The sequence below is a fragment of the Physeter macrocephalus genome, chromosome 19, assembly GCF_002837175.3.
Source record: "Physeter macrocephalus isolate SW-GA chromosome 19, ASM283717v5, whole genome shotgun sequence".
Classification (NCBI taxonomy): domain Eukaryota; kingdom Metazoa; phylum Chordata; class Mammalia; order Artiodactyla; family Physeteridae; genus Physeter; species Physeter macrocephalus.
The window spans coordinates 84,241,395-84,261,145 of NC_041232.1; the positions used below are offsets into that span (position 1 = coordinate 84,241,395).

The following is a 19,751-nucleotide window of genomic DNA, read 5'->3' on the forward strand; positions in this document are numbered from 1 at the left end:
GGTGGACGGCACGGCGTCGGGGGCGGGGCGACGCCTGCTCTCCGGACAAGGGCGGGGATTGGTGGGCGGGGCGGCGGCGGGGCGGTGGTGGGGCGGGCCCGCGCCGGGGGCGTGACCGGGGCACGTGGTACGGAAGCGGCGAGGCGGCAGCGGCGGGCTGGTGAGGTTCTGTCACGGATCGCTAGGCGGGGAGGCCCTTGAGGGCGGCGGCAGCGGGGCGGAGGCCGGGAGCGTGGGGCCCCGGGCCGCCTCCGGGGGAACAGGGGAGGCCGGGCGCGGCTGGGGTGCCGAGGACGCAGGCCCGCTCCGCGCGTGGCCGGCCTGACGGGAGAAGAGGGTGTCGGGTCAAAAGGCCCGCTCGGGGGTCCGGGCTCTGGGGCGGCGGGGAGGACGCGCGCGCGCCGGTCTCTCGACCCTCCCTCGGCGAGGCCCGCAGAAAACTAAAGCCTGTCTCTTTTAGCAGAGCCCTTGGCGGAAGCCTGAGTTAGGTGTCGCGGGGACGGCCTGCGCCCGGGGGTCAGAGGCCCGGGGTCAGGGGTCTCTAGCCCCCGCCCACATTTAAGGCTGGGAGTTTGCAGCTGGCCGCTCTCAGGCAGCTTCCGTTTTCTCACCTGTCAAATGGAGTGATGCCTGGTCCCGGTTCGGCCTGCACCGAGTCCTTGAGACCCTGGGCCTCGCGGGCAGGGCCTCCGAGCCGCCCGCGCCGCCGACACGGGATCCTAGTGCTGGCTCAGTGATCTGGTGCAAGTTTTATTCATGCCTTTGTCGTCCCTGGTGTTTGCAGGGAGGGGTGGCGAGAAGTAATTCTGTAGAACTGTACGTTTGGATTGAAGGTCTAGATTGGGCAAACCAGAGGTCTCCACAGCTGTTTCAGTGGTTTTACACAGATTTGAAGCCATGATTCAGGCGTTTGTTTAGGGTATCATGTACCTTGAGTCAGTGCGGGACAGGATGGGGGCACTCAGAACTGGGAGAATCATTCGTAGGCATTGCTGGATGGTTCCAGGTGCTACCGTATCACTTCTTCCTCTCACACTAGTTTCACTGTTGAAGTTATGTTACTCCCCAGAACCTTAGATTCCAAGAGGAGAGTGAGGCTGGCATTTCTTTCGAGAGGGTAATATTTGCTTTTGCTCACTCCAGCTCAGTGCTTTCACCCTAATAAATGGAGTTCACCAGGGCACATAAAAGAAGTGGTGAAACGGGAATAACCAGAACCGTGAGTGGGAGGGAGAAATGGACCTGGCCTGACCTCTCTGACTGGGTTAGCAGTTCAGAGGAGCAGTTGCTTTTTCTCCAGCCTTGGTGAGGTGGCCTGCAGAGCTGAGCAGTCGGTCTCGGTCTCTGTTTACTCTCCTTTGATAAAAAGTGGCATGGACATATATACGCTACCGAATGTAAAATAGATAGCTAGTGGGAAGCAGCCGCATAGCACAGGGAGATCAGCTCGGTGCTTTGTGACCACCTAGAGGGGTGGGATCGGGAGGGTGGGGGGGAGGGAGACGCAGAGGGAAGAGATATGGGAACATATATGTATATGTATAACTGATTCACTTTGTTGTAAAGCAGAAACTAACACACCATTGTAAAGCAATTATACTCCAATAAAGATGTTGAAAAAAAAAAAAGGTGCAGCTTAGATAGTTGAATCTTTGACTTTTGCTGGAAGGCCATTGGTTAATTGGGCCTCAAAGAACATAATATTAATGAGAATATATAACGGTGAGTGTGGGATTTGTGGCATTTAATGACCAGAAACTCAAATGAAAAGTACCTGATGTTGCATATTGTCCTGCTAAATAGGGTTTCTTTTGTGATTGAAAACTTTGACTTGTATGCTGGGCCTCTGCATTCAGGGATCCCTGTCTATGAGGCAAGAGCCTCAGCTGAAACCCTCTGAGTTGGCTGGAAGGTTGGTATGCTCTTTTGTGGGTGTGGGAAGAGGATTGACCTTACGGAACTCACACTGGGCTTCCTCGATCTGTTGCCAGGCTTCATGTCTCAGTGGATAAAGTCCCTCGTCTTCAGAAGTCACTTCAGAATCCTATACCAAGAAAAAGATGCTCTTTAACGACAGTGTGTCCATACGCAGGCGCTTTTCCGGCGTCCTGCTCCATAACTGCAGAGATGTAATGGGGTTTTGTGACTCTGCAGCTGCAGTTCTGAAATACTTCCTGTCACTGCGGTGCTGAGTTTGCTCCCGTCCCTGAGCACTTTCTCCCTGTCACTGCTGAGGTCTGAGTCTTGCCACGTGATGGAATCTGAGTTGTCAGTTGGAGGAAGGGGGGAGAACCGATTTTGAAAGTGCCAATTCCAGGATTTTCTGTGCTTCTTATTGATTCCAGTTTTTAAAGAAGGTGAGTCAGGACTTCCCTGGCGGTCCAGTGGTTGGGACTCCGAGCTTCCACTGCAGTGGGCACGGGTTCAGTCCCTAGTTGAGGAGCTATCAATAGGATCCTGCATGCCTTGAGAGACGGCCAGACAAACAAAAAAGATGATGAGTCACATGATTTCTTCTCCCCTGTATTTGTAAGGTGGAGCAGGACATGTTGGGTCTCACAGAGCAGAAACTGGACCTTAGAAAATGCACCTGGGAGGCTGGAAGTTTCTTTAATCTTAATCGGGTCCTAGTGGAGTTTCGTACGTTGTCTTGGCTGTTTCTGGGCCCAGGTTGTCAGTTTCCTTAAACTGAATTGCGATCCTCTCCTCGGGCTTTGTTTGCTGTGTTGTTGGTTTGTGGCATAGAGACAAGATGTGACATTTTTGCTGGGAGCCTTGGAGTGATTATTTTCTCTGTGGTAATAGTAAGGGGAAGTTGTGTCCTTTAAGAGAGTAAAATTAATTTTTAAAAAATGTTTTAAAATGCCGGTATGTCAGTGCCTCTGGGGAGTACCTGCTTTTGATTTATATCAGATTGTCTTCAACTCAGGCCCTTCCTTCGATTACCTTCCATTCTGACACTCAATTCTGGGTACCTTTTCCTTCTGAAAAAAGAATGGAGATCAGCCTGAGCCTCTGACTGCTTTCCAGAACCACTGTATCTGCCGAGGTCACTCGCTGGAGTCCTCGTGACGACTGCATCCGGTGCTGGTCGGGGGGGTGGAGTACAGTTTATGATCCTGCACAAGTGCCTCCAGGCACTTGTTGATCGGTTGGACCCTGTCTCGAGGCAGCGCTGACAGATTCTTCTTCCTTCCAAGAATCTCCAAGGTCTGCGGTCTGGTTGAAAGATGTCGGCCCTCACTGCCCTGTTTAAGTACGTTGATGAGAATCAGGATCGCTACGTTAAGGTAAGGGAAAGTTTATTCTAGTAAGCTTTCAAGTTCAGTTTAATTCCATGGCACCCAGAGAAACTTTCAAGGAGCTAATATGAATTATGCTGTTCTAATCAAGTGTTAAAAATACTGTCTAGATGGAGAAAGACCAACGCTAGTGTGATCTCACATGTGGAATCTGAAAAAGTTGCGCTCAGAGAAGTGGAGAGTTGAACAGTGGTTGTCAGGGGGTGGCGAACTGGGGAGGTGTTGGCCAAAGGGTACAAACTTCAGTTACAAGATGGGTAAGTTCTGGGGATCCAGTGCACTGCGTGGTGATTATAGTCAGCAATACTGTATCATGTACTTGAGTAGATCTTAAGTGTTCTCACCACACAAAAAAAAAAGTACTGAAAAATGTGTATTGTCTAGAGGTCTTTTCCTCTGCTTTCTCATTATAGTATATAAGTTGGCTTTTGACAGAAACTCTTAATATGTGTTTCTAGAAATGGCAAAGCTAATTGAAGATTTTTGTTTATTCTTGTGGTAGGTATAAAGAACTATTTTACATTTAGCATGTTTTAAATGATTTCGTAATGTTATGTATTAATCTGTTTCTTGGTGTTAACTTAAAGAATCACATTAAAATTACCCTTGGTAGACATATTTCAGGTGAAATCTTTAGAGTTCTCTTTAGAGTTCTCATTCTAAAACTTATATATTAGAGAACTTGGCCATCATCAGGATGATAAATAAGCCAACTTGGACTCTGAAAATATTGGGTATTTTCTGTACCTTTCAGTTGTAATTTTGTCAGATGCAGATATAAACGTGTTTATGGAACTTTGTACATGTTACACTCACATCATGCTTAATGGTTAATGATTTTCCTGTCATGCTGTATAGTTCTTGGTGTAGGGTCAGTACAGGCAGTCCCTTTATATCTTAAGCAAAAAGCAGATGCCATGGAGCTCTTCTTCTGCGTCTGGGCAGCATGTTCCAAATGGAGTGGACTCAGGTAGCAAGTGACCTCTGTGGGCCTGACAGTGGCACACTTGTGAGTACTTTCCTTCCTCAAGGAGCACCTTTTCAGAATCCCTTCTGCTTATTACCCACAAACAGAAACTTGCGGAATGGGTGGCCATCCAGAGCGTGTCTGCGTGGCCGGAGAAAAGAGGCGAGATCAGGAGGATGATGGAGGTCGCCGCTGCTGACATCAAGCAGCTGGGGGGCTCCGTGGAGCTGGTGGACATTGGGAACCAGAAGGTATGCGGCCGGCACTCTCCACACTGCAGAGCCACAGCAGCAGGTTTACAGGGGAGTTGATAGGACTTGGCTGGTTCTTACAGGTCTTTGCTTCAGAGAACCTGCTGGTCTTTCAGACAAGCAAAGAAGGCCTGATTTGGATGCTAAACTGTGTGATTTCTTGAGCTGGATTAGAGAGAGATTTGTGATACTCATCACTGTTCTCCAGGAAGGAGAACTGTTGAGTGTTCTCTAAGCAGAAGTTAACATAATGGCCATTCTGAGGCGAGCTGACATTCCTTCCCAGAGGTCAGTCAGCCTTCAGACCAGGAAGTTGCTCTTTGCCAATCAGATGCAAAACTAATGGAGACTCCCACTCGCACCCACTGTGTCCCTAGTTGGTAGAAACAGCACTTTTCCTGACTTGTTCCTGGAAAAGGGCTACTTTATGTGTGGGACTTGGGGCTCAGTTGCATTTTAATGCAGGATTCTGACAGATTCTAACTTGAATGAACAAATTCACTTTATGGTACATTATTCCACTATTTTCCTTTCAGATGATTTCAGTCCCATGTTAATTACATGTTTCATGGCATGCATTTTCAAAGTTTGTAACACTCTTTTATGTTGCAGGGATAACTGGGTTTGGTTTATCTTGGTTCTCTTGCCTGATGATTTATGTGTCCGTTGAAACTATATCCTGGGATTTCAGTTATGGACATTCAGCTCTTTTCATAAATGGAAGGACCCAGAGGCCCAGGTGGGCTCTGTCTCCCTGGGAACCAATAATAGGCCCATGGCAAAGGAGGTTAAAATCTGGGCCTTCCGATTCCCAGTCCAGTGTTGTTTGTGTGAGATTTCTTCTGACCACAGACTTTATAGTTAACTGAAGGTTACTTAAGACACAGAGCTTCCTGGCACTTTGCCCACTCAGAGGCTAAACCAAGTTTCTTTGAGTTAGTTTCTGTTAGGAGCATACGTGACTTGCTTCCTCTTCCTTTTTTCCTAATACATTAAAAAAAAATCTAGGTGGCAAATAATTTCTAAGAGTTGTTTTGTTAAAATAGATGGATCTAATCTGTTTAACACGGATGTTACAGTGCGGTCCTTCAGAAAGGACCTTCCATGAAAGACTGAATGACTGCCACACTATTTGAGTTCCACGATGCCTACTTTTATGAGGGAAGGAGCTGGCAGCTTTCATCACTGGTAGAGAAGCTCTGCCGAGGCCCTCGTGGGGTGCAGCCATAGCGCACGCGGTCCCCTCTGTCCATCGGTCATCTGGCAGCGGTGTTGCCCTTTTCTGGAGGTGGTGGTGACTTGGGGCAGGTGTGGGGTGACTGTCAGCACTTGTACGCGCAGAAGCTGGGGTACCTTCAGGCTCACGGAGGAGAGATGATGTTGGGAGCCCGGTCCCTGCTGGGCAAGGCTCTGGGGCCGGTGTGATGGTGGGAGGGCTGATTTGGGGCTCTTGGGGCCTCCCTGCCAGGGTCGGTGCAGGAGCCGTCACGTCCGGCCTGCCTGCAGCACAGCGCTGCCCCGGGCAGTGGCGGGCCCCGTCCCTGAGGGCCCGAGCGCCAGACAGAGGAGCTCAGCAAATGGGGCAGTCATGGCTCTTGAGCAGAGCAGTGACGGAAGAGCCCCCGGCGGCAGTGCAGTGGGTCAGGGGTCGGGAGCTGGACTTACGTGGTGGCCGTTAGAATGTGTGGAAAGGAGGGAGACGTGAGGACCCCGTGTCACAGACTTGTGCCCAGCCAGGTGCTGGGAGAGGACATCGTGTTCTCCCTGTAAACATGTCACTGTGTCTCTCGCCCAGGCCTTGTCCTGTGACATCTGAGTAAGTGGGGAAACCCAGAGAGAGATTTGCAGTCTGCGGCATGAATATGTACGGGCCCAAGTGGCTTCTTAGAAAATGCTGAAGTGTTTCGGAGGAGCTGCCTGGAGCAGAGATTTATTTAGAGAAAATCTGTTGTTTAAAAATCACTTTCCTATGAGGCGAGCTAAGGGCCAGCTGGGACCGCAGCGCCCCGTGTCTTTTGTGACCAGGTCAGGGCGTTTGGTTTCGAGCACGGTTCTTTGCCCTGGCGGCTACAGGCCGTCCTCGCGAGGCCACAGCCCCAGGGCAGCTCGCGTGGGTGCGTGGCGAGGTGGAGGCCAGGATTGCGCGTGGGCAGCTGCAGGGTCAGCAGCAGTTACTTCAGTTGGCATTTATGAGTCGGGGGTACTGGAAAGACAGATCCCGTATCCTGAGAGCACTCGGCGGCCTGGAACGTTCTCTGATGCGTGCGTGGACACGTGGAGGTGCTCAGTGCCCCCGGGAGTTTGGAGAGGGACACTCGTACGGCCCATCACCAGCCTTGTCCTGATTTGCTTGGCGGTTTTAACTGCTGCTCATTTTACTTCTTAACTGTAAGTCGTTACCATAGCTTCCTTACCAGTTGGGTGTGTGTGTTCCGTGTAGTTACGTATGTCTTCAGAGCGTTTGCTAGTAGCTAGCCTGACACCCAGGTGTGATGGCTCCTCTGTGACTCATCCTTGCTCCTGCAGTTGAAACGCAGGACGTGCCCCTTTCACCCTCCCCGCCGTCGGTGGCACTTTGGAAGGACCTCGGGTTGTCCTCTTACACTGCAGGAAGGGGCGAGGAGGATGGGGTGCCGGATCGTTTGCAGGGCCTTTAGGGGGCCGTGGTTTACCATGAAAGGTGCAGACGCTCAGCTGATGTGAATGTCGGAAGGGACCTGAGTTTGGTGTGGGGCTTGGCACTGACTTGCCTTCGTACACCTGCATTTCTGCCCTAGATGAGGAGAGAATCCCGTGATTAATATCTGTCCGCCGTGCTTAGGGGACCGGGAGGCTGACATGGCCTTGGGGCGAGGCTCAGAGGAGTCCCAGCTCCTGCGGCGTGATGCGGCGTGGCCTGCTGCAGATCGCACTTCCTCGTACCCCGGTCTACGGCCCTTTCTGTGCATGATTGTACTTTCCATAAAAAACTTCGAAATGTGTCTTCTGCCTCAAGATTACGGTAGTTGTTATACATTATTTTAGAAAATAATGAACTATGCTGCATCCCAGACCCAGCCTTTGTAATATGTTTCGTTACATAAAAGTGTTTTTCAAAAATCAACCTTTAACAATTTACCAAGCCACCTGCAGTTGGTAAATGTAACTCACTCTCTGTGCTCTGATGAGATGGGGCGCGTTCAGGGTGGTATGGCCGTAGTCCAGTCTCTGTACTCTGGATTATGGGAAAGTGTATTCTTGTTAATTAATGACTCGGTTGAACAGTATGATCTTGAACTCTGCAATAGAAGTGGTTGATGAGAACACATAAGATTGTCCAGGGCATGTTGATAACATCTGCTGTAAACACCACCCTCTTTAAACAAAGCCTGTCCTCCATGGCCTCCTCTCCTCCCCCAGCTCCCTGATGGCTCGGAGATAGCACTTCCGCCCATTTTACTTGGCACACTGGGCTCCGACCCGCAGAAGAAAACGGTGTGCATTTATGGACATCTGGACGTGCAGCCGGCAGCCCTGGAGGACGGCTGGGACAGCGACCCCTTCACCTTGGTGGAGCGAGACGGTAGGGACGCTTCCCCCAGGAAGAGGACTTGTGGCGTTTGCTTAGGAGATACACCCGTGGCCTCTGGGTTGTCTTTCCAGAGCTGGCTGTTTGTACACGATCTAGAAATTGGGTTCTGGAAGCCTCACGTGTGTGCATCCATCCTTGAAAGCTCCGAAAGCCTTCCTTTCTTTGTGGAACCGGGTCTCTGGGGCCTTGGGCCTGCTGGGCTTCCCTCTCCTGCTGACACTTTCCCAGGAAGCCCGATCTGAATTGAGGCGGTGTGGCCTCCCAAAACCTGGGATCCAAATCTGATCCGATTCGTAGCTGCTTCTGTGGCGCATTTTAGCAGCTCCCGTCAGGGTTTAGGGAAGCGTCGGCCTCTCCCCGATGCCTGCTGCCCTGGTGAGGATGGCAGTGACGGCTCAGTGAAGCCATCGAGGGCTCCCGGGCTGGGCCCCGCGGGCACCTCGCGCACCTCTTCACGGCCCCCCGCGCTGGCCCCTCTTCTCGCTGCCCCCCAACCCGCCCCGGGTAAAGGCTCCTCCTGCCTTCGTCACTGAACCTTCACGTTTCCGCGCTGGACGCAGCCTTTCGCCACATCGAGCAGCCCCTTCGTTTGTGCCTTGTCCCCTTGGGCCGAGCCCAGACCGTCTTTAAGTAAAGGCTTTCTTGCGGGAAAACGCCGAGTCTCTGTTGGAGCTTCCCCGGCTCAGGGACGGTCACATCATTGCTGCGCACAGCGGTCCTCGGGGTGCGCTTGCTAGCGCGTCCTCAGTCCAGGGCCCGGGCCCCCGCCCTTCCTCTCGTCCCCTCTCGCCTCTCCCAGCGGCGGCGCCCCTCCTGCCCTCCCCCCGCGCCAGGACCCCCGGAGGTCGTCCTCGTCCGGCCCCTTCTCTTCCCCCTTGCAAGGCCCTCCCCTGGCCTGTGGAGGCGGGTCCTGCGCCGCCTCCCGCCCTGCCCCACAGCGGTGCCTCTTGGGGGACCCAGCGGGCCCCATCCTCTCTCCCCTCATTGGGCCTCATCCTGTGCCAGCCCTGGTCTCCTACTGCTCAGCCCCTCCCCGACAGCCCACCCCCAGACAGACACACAGACACGCAGGATGGAAGAACCTGGAGCGCCGCCGTAGCCCGGAGAAGCTGCCCACACACGCCTGCTGGCGTGCCGGGCCGGGGCTGGGCGCTCTCGGCCTCTGCCCGCCTGGCCCGCACAGCCCAGCCCCACTCCCTGGGGATGCTTGGTCAGTGTTTGCCACAGGGACGAGGATGCGTCCTAGAAGAGCTCTTCAGCTTTTGTGAAAAGCAGATTTAGTTTACAAAAGAAATCCCCAAGGCAGTGATGGCTTTAAGCCCCATGCCGCTTTGGGGCGGGTCAGGTTGACCTGCCGAACTTGAAAACAGGCTAAGGGTGAGGAGGACAGAGGACCGGCCGGGAGGGGCCCCTGAGCGCGCAGCGCCCGGGGTTCTGGCCTCCCTCGGGCCTTACGCTGCATCCGGTCTGGGAGGGGGGTCTGGGCTTGTTTTGCTCATGTCCTTCATGGTGGCCAGTGCCCAGCCCAGACACCCACCTTTGTACGGGGGTCCCAGAGGTGGCTGTGCAGGGGGGAGGTGACCGGTTACACTGGGGAGGGGCGACATCCTGTCCTTTAGTGATAACCTAGAGAGGTGCGTGACGAACGTCAGCTCTGTTCTTCATCAAACTGGGCTGTGGTGTGGGTGAGACTGTGCTTCTCCTTGGTCGGTGCACCTGCGTCCAGCCAGGTTTCCCTCACCCGCTGCTGCCGGCTGGCTGTGGGCTAGGTTTTAACACACTAGCCAAGTGGCAGTGGTCCCGCGGAGCTGGGTTTGCAGCCCGTGCCCTGAGGCAGCGGGGACCTTGGCCGCACTCCTGCGGCTTGCTCTTAGGTCGGGCGAGTTCTCTGGAAGATCCTAATGATCGTGTTCGGTGGAGACTTGGGGCTCCTGATGAAATGGAAACGGGGCTTCTGACACGAAGAAGAGGCTTAGGACGGCTGCGTGGGGTCGCGCTGGGATGTCGTCTGACGTTCACCGAGAGGTGCTCCTTTCTGTGCGCTGCGACCATCACCTGATGAACTTGCTGATTGCTGTTCTAGGCAAACTGTACGGGAGAGGAGCCACCGATGATAAGGGGCCAGTGGCCGGCTGGATGAACGCCCTGGAAGCCTTCCAGAAAACGTGTCAGGTACGCTGCCCACATCCAGCGCCCGATTCACCTGCTCCACCTGGGGATGCAGAGTGGGACTTTCTGTTCCCAGAACAGCCTGTAAAGATCAAAGAGCACGGGCCAGGAGACAGCAGGCTTCCCCCGCAAACTGCATCAGCACGGCTGGTCATCTTCCAGGTTGTAGGTTGTTTTCCAGTTTGGGGAAACATTGAAGGTGCAGTGGTTTTACAGTTGTCCCAAGGTCACCCTGTTGGTGACTCAGCAGGGACCCAGGCAGGTGAGAGTCCCGGGTTCTACCGCGCCTGGGAAGTGGGTGCTTGCCAGGGAGTGACCCAGGCCCTGTGCTAGCCGACAAACCCTTACTTTCTCTGTGTGGTTTTTATCCTCCTAAAAGTAAATTTGATTTTTAAAAATATATTTCCTTAACTGAAACATCTGCTCCTTGTTGAAAGTTTGTAAAATACAGAAAAGTAGAGAGAAAAAAGAGGTGCCTAGGATCCAGGCCTCAGAGACTTAATATTTTGTTACTGACCAATCCTTTCAAGAATTCTTTTTAATCTAATTGTGATCATAACACACAGGCAGTTTCTGCATCTTGCTTTTATCTTGTGTTGCGATAAGAACGATGAAACAAGCGTTTTTGTCGGGACGTGGGGTGGTAGATCTGAAAAGGGCTCGAGGGAGCTGGGCTCGGGCCGGGAAGGTCCCTCTCCTCCAGGGCCACTGGGACCAACAGGTGGCTGAGTGGAGGGGTGGCCGTGTGCAGGGCAGAGCTGCCCAGCGCACCCCCCCCCCCGTGCCGCTGGAGTGGCAGAGGGGCAGTGCGTGTGCTGAGCAGTGCTGTCTGGGGGCAGCTCTGAGCTAGGACCCCGCAGACGTGAGTCCTACGGGCCCAGCCTTCCATGGCCTTCGGCATCGCCTCGCTCAGGTGTGGCTTCACACTCTGTCCTGTGGAAGGGCCACGTGCCTCACAGCACAGCCTTGGGGAGACCTAGAAGACCCCCGAGCAGGAGCCAGGTGGCATCTTAGGGTCACTGTCAGCTCTGGAGGAAAAAGGCCTGCAGTGCGTGGAGCGCCTTCTGAACCGGGGGAAGCGCTCTCTCGCTCTTGCGTGCGCTGCTGGTGGCCACGCAGATGAAGGCTCCGGCTGTCTGTGTCGCGGCCTTTGTTTTAGAGAGAGCGGCTCAGCTTTGCTGGAGACGCTGATTCGCGCTGGGTGAGCGCAGAGACCCCGATGAGGGGCAGATGTGGTCGGGCTGGGAGCCCCTTGGAAGGAGTCCTTCTAAGGGTGACCGGCCAAAGCCACGCTTGTCCCCTGGTGGCCCAGCGCCTGGGGACTGAGGGTCTCTGTGGGCCACACACAGCCCGCCCAGTGGTCGGTCTGGAGGAAGTCGGTTACTTGAAATTCGTGACTTCACAACATTGGGTGGCTTCCTGGCTGTTGCTTCTAAGTCCGTGAGCGCTGAGTGCCTTCCTTCTCCGGTCTCCTGCCCAGGAAGTCCCCGTCAACGTCCGCTTCTGTCTGGAGGGCATGGAGGAGTCTGGCTCCGAAGGCCTGGACGCGCTGATCTTTGCCCAGAAGGATGCGTTCTTTAAGGGTGTGGACTACGTCTGCATCTCCGACAACTACTGGCTGGGAAAGAACAAGCCCTGCATCACCTACGGGCTCCGGGGCATCTGCTACTTCTTCATCGAGGTCTGTGCGAGTCGTGCGGGGAGCAGCTGGGAGGACTCTGGGTGCCCGTGCTTTCTCCTGTGCTTGGCATTTCCAGGAGGATGTTTTGGTTGTTGCCAGAGTTCTGGCATTTAGGAAGCACCTTGCTTTGCTTGTTGAGGGAGCAGATTTTGATTTCGAAAATGGTCGTGTGAATGTTCTTTGCTCACTTGACTGTCGCGTGGTAAGAACGGGCTCCCGTGAGCAGCCAAGCAGGGTGGCCGTGTGTCCGCAGGTGGAATGCAGCAACAGGGACCTGCACTCCGGCGTGTACGGCGGCTCGGTGCACGAGGCCATGACCGACCTCATCATGCTGATGGGTGAGCGTGGGCTCCGTCACCGCGTGGCAGTCGGGCGGGAGGTTGGTGCGGGCACTGCTTCCAGGCTGCTTCATGCCTTCTGTCCCTCCCTCCCCCCACCACTGATTGTTCCCTTTAAAAGACCCCCATGCTTCATTTCTGCCTCCCCTCCCCCCCACATCGTCTCCGCGGCCCGACTCAAGCACCCCACCTGCCCTGTCACCTGGCATCACAGCCGTCCTTCCTCTGGACGCCATTGTGTCTCACGTCCCTGGAGGGCGTCTGCCTCGGTCTAGTTGACACTGTGACTGGCCGCAGCGGTCTCCTGCGTGCTCAGCCCTTTGAGAGCGAGGCCACGGCTCCCTTGCCTGGTGTCCCCGCCGGCGCACGGCCTCTGCCCACCGTGTGCTCGGTCCTGTTTCCTTCCCTGGCGGGCGGCGGCTGCCCTGCATGGAGTCGACTTTTCTGGGACTGGAGTCTACCCTGCCCCCCTCGGTTTTCCATCCTCAGCGTGGGAGCAGGTAGTTTCTCGTGGGACGTGCCTTAAACAGGACATATTGGACAGAGGAGTGGTTTTCAGGGCGGGCCTGCGGGAGCCCGTTTGCTCCGTGTGTATCCTGCTCCGTGACCGTGGACGGCTCCCCTACCTTCCGTGTCTCCATCCCTTTATCTTACACGGAAGGTGACCCCGCTCTCCTCCCTGGGTTGTTATGGTGACAAAACGGCTTAAGAAGTACGTGCACGCTGAGTGCTCATCCTCCCACTCCTCCAGGCTGCTTGATGGACCGGAAGGGGAAGATCCTCGTCCCAGGCATCAGTGAGGCGGTGGCCTCCGTGACGGACGAGGAGCTGGAGCTCTACGACAAGATCGACTTCGACCTGGAGGAGTACGCCCGGGATGTGGGGACAGAGGCCCTGCTGCACGACTGCAAGGTGCTGCCCGGGCGCCGCGAGGCCTGCCCCCCGCCGGGCTTGCAGTGTCCCCGGTTCTGGGGACCCGGGGAAGAGGCTGAGGGCTGGACGGACTCGGGCGTGCCCCAGGCACGGGAGCAGCCAGACGGTGCAGGCGCCGGAAGGCACCACGCGCCAGGCTGGGAGCTGGGAGCTCTCTAACGTGTCAGATGTCGACTGTGGAGAGCTCAGGAGCTGGGGGGCGTCTGCGGAGAGGCAGGGGCTTTTCCTCATTTGCACGTGCGGGGAAGTCGCTTTACCTCCGGCCGGAGATGATTTAAGCCATCCCTGACGGAGCTGGATGCTAAGGTGGAAACCATTTGCACAAAGCGTTTACTTAACTGTCAGGAGAACATCGTGTTGTGACTTTTCTCTTAGTCAGCTTAGTTCCTGGTTTCTAAGGTGTGAGCATCAGTTCACGTGGTTAACGAAGCTTTAATTGAACCGCGGCAGCAGGCCCTGGGGATGCAGGAGGAGCACAACGGGGCTTGGCCCTTGAGTGTCACCTCTCCAGGTGACGGACGGGCAGAGAAGCTTCGGGGGTGTGCGGAGGCCGCGTGGGGTGGTCTGCCGCCTGGGCAGGGGGGGTGGGCCTTCTTAGACGGGAGTGCCACCGGGCCTGCAGGAGGCAGGCGGGGCTGAGCCGCAGAGCAGGGCTCAGCTGTCCCGCTCGTGGGCGGCCAGTGAGGCCCGGGGTTCGGAGCGAAGATGCCTGACGGAAAGGCCTCTGATCTGCCGAGGAGCTCGTGCGCTGTGCTGGAAGACGGCGGTGTGACTGGCGTTGAGTAGAGGGACGCGTTGGTGAGACCTCGCTGGGGACAGACTACGGGCGGCGCGTGTGGCGGGATAGGAGCTGAGGCACTGGGGCGGGGGCGCCGTGAGGCTGCAGGGGGCGCTGCGGGGACGGGGGGGCAGGGCCGGGGACCCCTCAGGCTCAGGACACGTCGGAGAGGACTGAGTGGAGTAAGGATTTCACAGGCGGAGCCGAGACGGGGTCCTCGCGGGTGGTAGTCGGTCGGGTCCTGACGCCGTGACCAAGAGAGACTAGTCCCGGGGGAGGGACGGGTCTGGGGAAGGTTGGGCTCTGGACACGTTTGTATTTCCTCCTGCCCCGCTGCCTTGCGGTAACGTTTGCCTTTACGTGAGGTGCCTGCTTAAGGGCCGTGTCTGCTCCTTCCGGCTGTCACTGGGCTCTTTGGTTCACAAACACGTCCAGCGTCACGTGCCGAGTCGCCGAGGAAGCCCAGGGGTTCGGGCGGCGGCGTTTCCTCTCCTGATACGCCGCGTGTCACCGCTGGGACGAGAGGGGCATGAGAGGCAGCCGTGTCAAGTAGACGCTCGCGAGACGGGGGGCTGCCTTGTGCCAGTCCCCATGGCAGAGGCTGCCGGGCTTGTCCGTGGGCACCGGCCTAGGACGTGGTGCACGGCCTGGCTTGCCCTCCTCGGGGAGCTCGCCCCACCCTCGGTGTCCTGTAAGCCCAGGACCTAGGATGGCTGGGGTCCTGCCTCCCTCCCCCTCCTGGTGCCCCTGGCTCTGCAACAGCCCTCACATGGGTGGGGCCGGCCAGAGCGCCGTGGCTCCTGTGTGGTCAGTTCTGTTGACCCGGGCAGTGCGGACTCACTGGGAGGCGCGGAGAGGACACGCTTGCGGCCGTCCTGGGCGCGCGGGGCCCCCTTGGGGGCTGTCGTAGCGGCTGCCAGGTCGCTCCTGCCTTCCTGATGGCGTGTGGACCCCAGGCCGGCCGGGCTTCTCCGTGAGCAGGCGGTGCCGTCTCCGACCCACTTTGTCGTTTTTCTGCAGAAAGACATCCTGATGCACAGATGGCGGTACCCGTCCCTCTCCCTCCACGGGATCGAAGGTGCCTTCTCTGGGTCGGGGGCCAAGACCGTGATTCCTCGCAAGGTGGTCGGCAAGTTCTCCATCAGGCTCGTGCCAGACATGACTCCTGAAGTGGTCACTGAGCAGGCACGTGGGGCGCGGGGGCGCGGGGAGGGCGTGCTGTGCACGCAGCGCCTGCCACCGGGGCTCTGGGCAGCAGGAGAGCACGCCTCCGCCCGTGCAGCCCTGTCCTTGGCTCTCGCCAGCTCAGCGATAGCTAATCAGAGGTAAAGGTCGTATGAAAAGGCATCCCGTGCGAGTGGCCTCTGTCGCTGCGGAGGCATGCTAAAATCTCAGCTCTGACCTCATCCGGAGGCTCAAGGCCGTTGCTGACTCTGGGCTGCACGTGTTACGGTGGGGTCCACGGGCCTTGGTCCCTGCTGAGCAGCAGAGGCAGAGTCCAGGACTGGGGGGCAGCGTCTGGTATCTGAAAGTCAGCCAGGCTTGCGGGGCAGCAGGCCCTCGTCCTCGCCCGGGGAGGTTTCATGGAGAGACGGAGTCAAGATTTTCCCTGTTGGGAGGGGAAAGTGAGAGCCGCTCTCCAAGCCTAGGACTGAGATTTTCTCATCACGAGGTGACCCTGGGTCAGCACCTGGCTCTGTTTTTGCTTTAGACGTAACCCATTTTTGTAAAGCAAGTCAAGGGGCGTGTTCTTTAAACCTGATTTAAATGTTATCATCATATGGGATTTAAATATTAACATCCTATGGGAATATCTACGTAAAGGGTGAATTGCTTGAAATTAAAACATTACCTTTTACCTTATATAACTGAAGTTTGTTTCATGATAAAATCCCTTTTTCTGTTATCGTAGTTATGCAGATCAGTGTTTAGCAGCAGCAGATGAGACTCACTGTAGGCCCCTTATAGACCCGTTGTAGACGACTGTGGAGTCGCCCCCAGAGACTGCTGTGGAGTAGATCCCCCCCCAGAGACTGCTGTGGAGTAGATGCCCCCCCAGAGACTGCTGTGGAGTAGATCCCCAGCATTAGATCAGAGGCCAGGCCTGTAAGACACTGTCTCTCCTGCCTGTGCTTCAGGTTACGAGCTACTTGACCAAGAAGTTTGCTGAACTGCACAGTCCCAACAAGTTCAAGGTGTACCTGGGCCACGGCGGGAAGCCCTGGGTATCCGACTTCAACCACCCTCATTACTTGGCTGGGAGAAGAGCCCTGAAGACAGGTCAGACGTCCTCTTAGGGGGCTGATAGGCACCGGCAGATCGTGGGCGTGTGGCTGTGTCGACTCCGCCTCTGTGCGGGCTGGGCTGTGCCACCTCCCACCTTGAGAGCAGGGCTGCTGATCTGGACTTGGGGTTGCGGGCCGGTAGGTCTGTGGCGGATCCCTGGCCTCACAGCCCTAAAGCTCAGTGTCTTTTACTCCATTCTCCCTCAGTCTTTGGTGTTGAGCCAGACTTGACCAGGGAAGGCGGCAGTATTCCCGTGACTTTGACGTTTCAGGAGGCCACGGGGAAGAATGTCATGCTGTTGCCCGTGGGGTCAGCAGATGACGGAGCTCACTCCCAGAATGAAAAGCTCAACAGGTGAGGGCAGAAAAGAGGGGCCATCTTGGGGTGACTGCGGTGGGCCAGTCAGGGACTGAGGCAAAGAAAGGCCCTGCTTGGAGGGCAGGGAGAGAGCACAGAGCCCTGGGTGTTAGGACACAAGGCGGAGACCTCACATCCAGAGAGACAGAGAGCAGCTGCGGTCCAGGTAAGGCCCTTCACACTAAGTACCTGGTGAGAGCCGCGTGTTCCATTAGACCAGGACCAGGGCTGGTCCCTGGTGGGGCAGTCGGACTGGACTTGAGAACCAAGGCAAGCAGGACTCAGGGCCAGCACGCCAGGACGGTGGGATGTCCGCTTCCGGAAGGAATGCAGCATGTGTGCCGGCCCTCGGGACACCAGCCAGCGTGGTGACTGTTCCTCCCTGTCAGGCACAACTACATTGAAGGCACCAAGATGCTGGCTGCGTACCTGTACGAAGTGTCCCAGCTGAAGAACTGAGCACCGCCCTCCTCCCCTCACCTCGCGCTCTTCCCGTCGCTCAGGGACGCGGAAGCCCGTCTCTCTCCTTTCCCTCTCGTCAGATTCTCCAGGCCTCCGGGAGTGGACGCGAGACCACCCACCTGTCTCAGGATGGAGTTAACCTGTCCCGGCAGCGATAAATGTTCAGTCCTGGGGGCTTGTAAACGACCCTGGGTGGCAGCTGAATTCTCAGTGGTGTCTCCAGAAAATAGCCGAGGCCTAAAAGCACAAGTTCTTCTGTAGAAAGTTCTGGTTGATGTCCACTGGGCTAAAGAGAGGCCTTGGTGCTTCCTGGTCCCACCTGTGCCCCCAGAGTCAGGGTCGCACACACTTGGAACATTGAGTCGCGGGCACCCGGTGCCTCGAGGGCCACCCTTTCTGTCCGCTGCCGTCTCGGGCACAGTCTTTCCTTTTCTCAAGACCGTAACTGTTACTGGTGTTCCACATCTTCTCTTTACTACGATCCCTCAAAACCTAAACCTACTGGGAGGGTTATTTGATCTCAGTGTGAGTTGCTAAATAAAAAATAAAACCTGAGCCTCTGGAGGAGCTGCTGCCTGTGCGCCTTTCTCTGCGCAGCCCCGTGCCTGTGCGCAGCGAGGTATGCGGTGCGGGCTGGCGGGGCTGACGGCCGGGCTCGGAACGCCGGTGCCCGTCTCGCCCGTCCTCTCCTGTCCCCACTCCTGGTGCTGCCAAGCCGCGGAAGCGCCCATCAGACTGGTTTAAACAGCAGAGTCCCCTGGCCCAGCTGATGGAGGTGGCCGCAGTAAACTCCCCCGAAGGAACCAGGCTCTTGTTTATCATGAAGTCTGTGTTTTGTCTACTTTGCTGACCCTCCTGACTCGTAGGCCGGGACTGGGATGGGGGACGGGGGTGCTGTTTATTGGGCCCTGTCACACCTGACACTTCACGGGATGGAGTGGAAGCCATGCTTTCAGCCCCTGGATCTCTCCTTCACTGCCCGGGTCCTCCTCCTTGCCCCTGGCGTCACCTCCACAGTTTCCTCAGCAGCGTTGTGAGCTGCAGCCTCCTTATCTCCATCCCCACCGCTCACCCTCTAGTCCTCGGGGAGGCCTATCCAGGAAAACAGTCTGATGCCAGTCACCCTGCGCCCTCCAGGGGCCGAGTCCCTGGAGGTACCTGCTCAGGGTCTGTGCACTTTAACTCTAGTTTCAAGTTAGGGGAAGAAGCTTTACTCGGTGCTCATGAAATGCATTCACCCCACTGTTCTGTGGGAGGAGAGGCGTTCCCCAACTGTGAAATCCCAAACTTGTCCTGAATGGTGCTACGCCACGGCAGGAAGCTGACTGCTAACAAGAATACCCTGCCTGGTCTTATTTAGAAAAAGAGAACTTACTGGGCTGCATTCCTGACCCAGAAGAAAAGGAGCCGAGAGGAGTCCTGACCTGAAGGAAAGCTGAGCGTCTCCGTGCGACCAAGGGAAAGTCACAGTTCCTTTTGCGCTTGCTTTTTGTCCACGGCATCAGGAAAGGGTGGTAGACATGTCAGGATCCTTAAACCACATGTATTAGTGAGACCACTGTGACCACGACGACACAGTCTTCAAGGTGATGACAGTTTTCTCGGGCAGGCGGGGCTCCCCGGCTTCAACGTCAGGGTCGTGGCCTCTGCTCCAGCCTGCAGCCCCAGCCTGCAGGAAGGAGGGTTGGGGGAAGACAGGCTTCCTCGCTTCTGGGCACCATCCAGAGTCTGCATCTTTCAGGTAGTCACGCAGCCATTCCTAACTGCACAAGAGGCAGGAAACACGCACGGATGACATTTCTGTTGCTGCAGGAGAGGAAAGACATACAAGGGAGTCAACCTTTATGCGCCTCTGTTGCCCCATGGTTATACCGTGACCTTTGTCCCAAGGAAAGCAGAGAAAAAAATGAGTATCTAGCATTAGAAAGAGGAAGGACTCCAGGAGCACTTTGTCATTCACTTTTCAGAGAGAATTTTAACATCTGCATCGGCCTCTAGGACTCTAGGGAGTAGCTGAGTGGGGGGTCAGGATGGTGTTCCCAGCCTGCCTGCCTTTTTCTTTGCACCTTTTCACATCAAAATGTGACTATGGACCATCCCGGGCTCCCGGTGGAGCCCAGTGCCGCCTGTTCCTTTCGGGTCGACGTTCGGCATCATAAATCTGCTGTGTTTAGCAGAGCCCACTCCCCCATGTCGTGAGGGGATGGCCCCGAAGTGGCCTGATGTGTGAAGATACTGTTTGCAGAGCTCCTTTGACGTGTGTTCCCTGAAATGGCCTTGCAGGAGAGGCTGGTTCAATGCACAGCTTGAAAGGAACAGTCATTTAGTAGGAGCTGAAGTTCCTCAGGACAGCAGACAGTCCGGGTCAAACCCACCCAGGAGGGAACAGTGTGGACGGGGACCCAGACGTTGGACGGATTTGGTCCCATGGCCCCAGCCGTTCATGTGGGAGAGACCAGGGACTAACCCTGCCCAGGGATAACTCTGACTCCCAGGCCTGGGGTGATTTGAAAGGTCTCTCTAAGTGCTTTGGAGACTCACAGCCTGTTAGTGGTTGAATTGCGTCCCCTCAAAATCCGTATTAAAATCCTAACCCCCAGTGCCTCAGAGTGGGACTGGATTTGGAGATGGGGTCTTTGCAGAGGTCATGTGGGTG

At 56.0% G+C, this 19,751-nt stretch overlaps 1 protein-coding gene across 2 annotated transcripts; it reads left to right on the forward strand.

Annotated features, from left to right (window-relative positions):
- The first annotated feature begins 90 nt into the window (after positions 1-90).
- On the forward strand, positions 91-17,647 carry CNDP2 (carnosine dipeptidase 2). 2 transcript variants are annotated; one of them, XM_024133973.2, is made up of 12 exons: positions 91-160; positions 3,201-3,290; positions 4,377-4,520; positions 7,920-8,082; positions 10,175-10,263; positions 11,741-11,941; positions 12,195-12,279; positions 13,031-13,191; positions 15,011-15,175; positions 16,129-16,270; positions 16,483-16,630; positions 17,023-17,647. In XM_024133973.2, the coding sequence occupies exons 2-12, from the start codon at positions 3,231-3,233 to the stop codon at positions 17,090-17,092; spliced, it is 1,428 nt and encodes a 475-aa protein (XP_023989741.1). In that variant the 5' UTR covers positions 91-160; positions 3,201-3,230; the 3' UTR covers positions 17,093-17,647. The 2 variants fall into 2 exon arrangements, with proteins under 2 accessions (XP_023989741.1, XP_028336299.1); XM_028480498.2 differs by lacking the exon at positions 91-160 and adding an exon at positions 2,335-2,357.
- The last annotated feature ends 2,104 nt before the right edge of the window (positions 17,648-19,751 follow it).

What these genes read in the sequence shown, in the direction of transcription:
- CNDP2 (XM_024133973.2), top strand. Translation starts at nt 3,231, where the DNA reads ATGTCGGCCCTCACTGCCCTGTTTAAGTACGTTGATGAGAATCAGGAT. An exon ending in CGACCTCATCATGCTGATGG is followed by an intron (nt 12,280 to 13,030) that starts GTGAGCGTGGGC and finishes CCACTCCTCCAG; the next exon opens with GCTGCTTGATGGACCGGAAG. An exon ending in GAGAAGAGCCCTGAAGACAG is followed by an intron (nt 16,271 to 16,482) that starts GTCAGACGTCCT and finishes ATTCTCCCTCAG; the next exon opens with TCTTTGGTGTTGAGCCAGAC.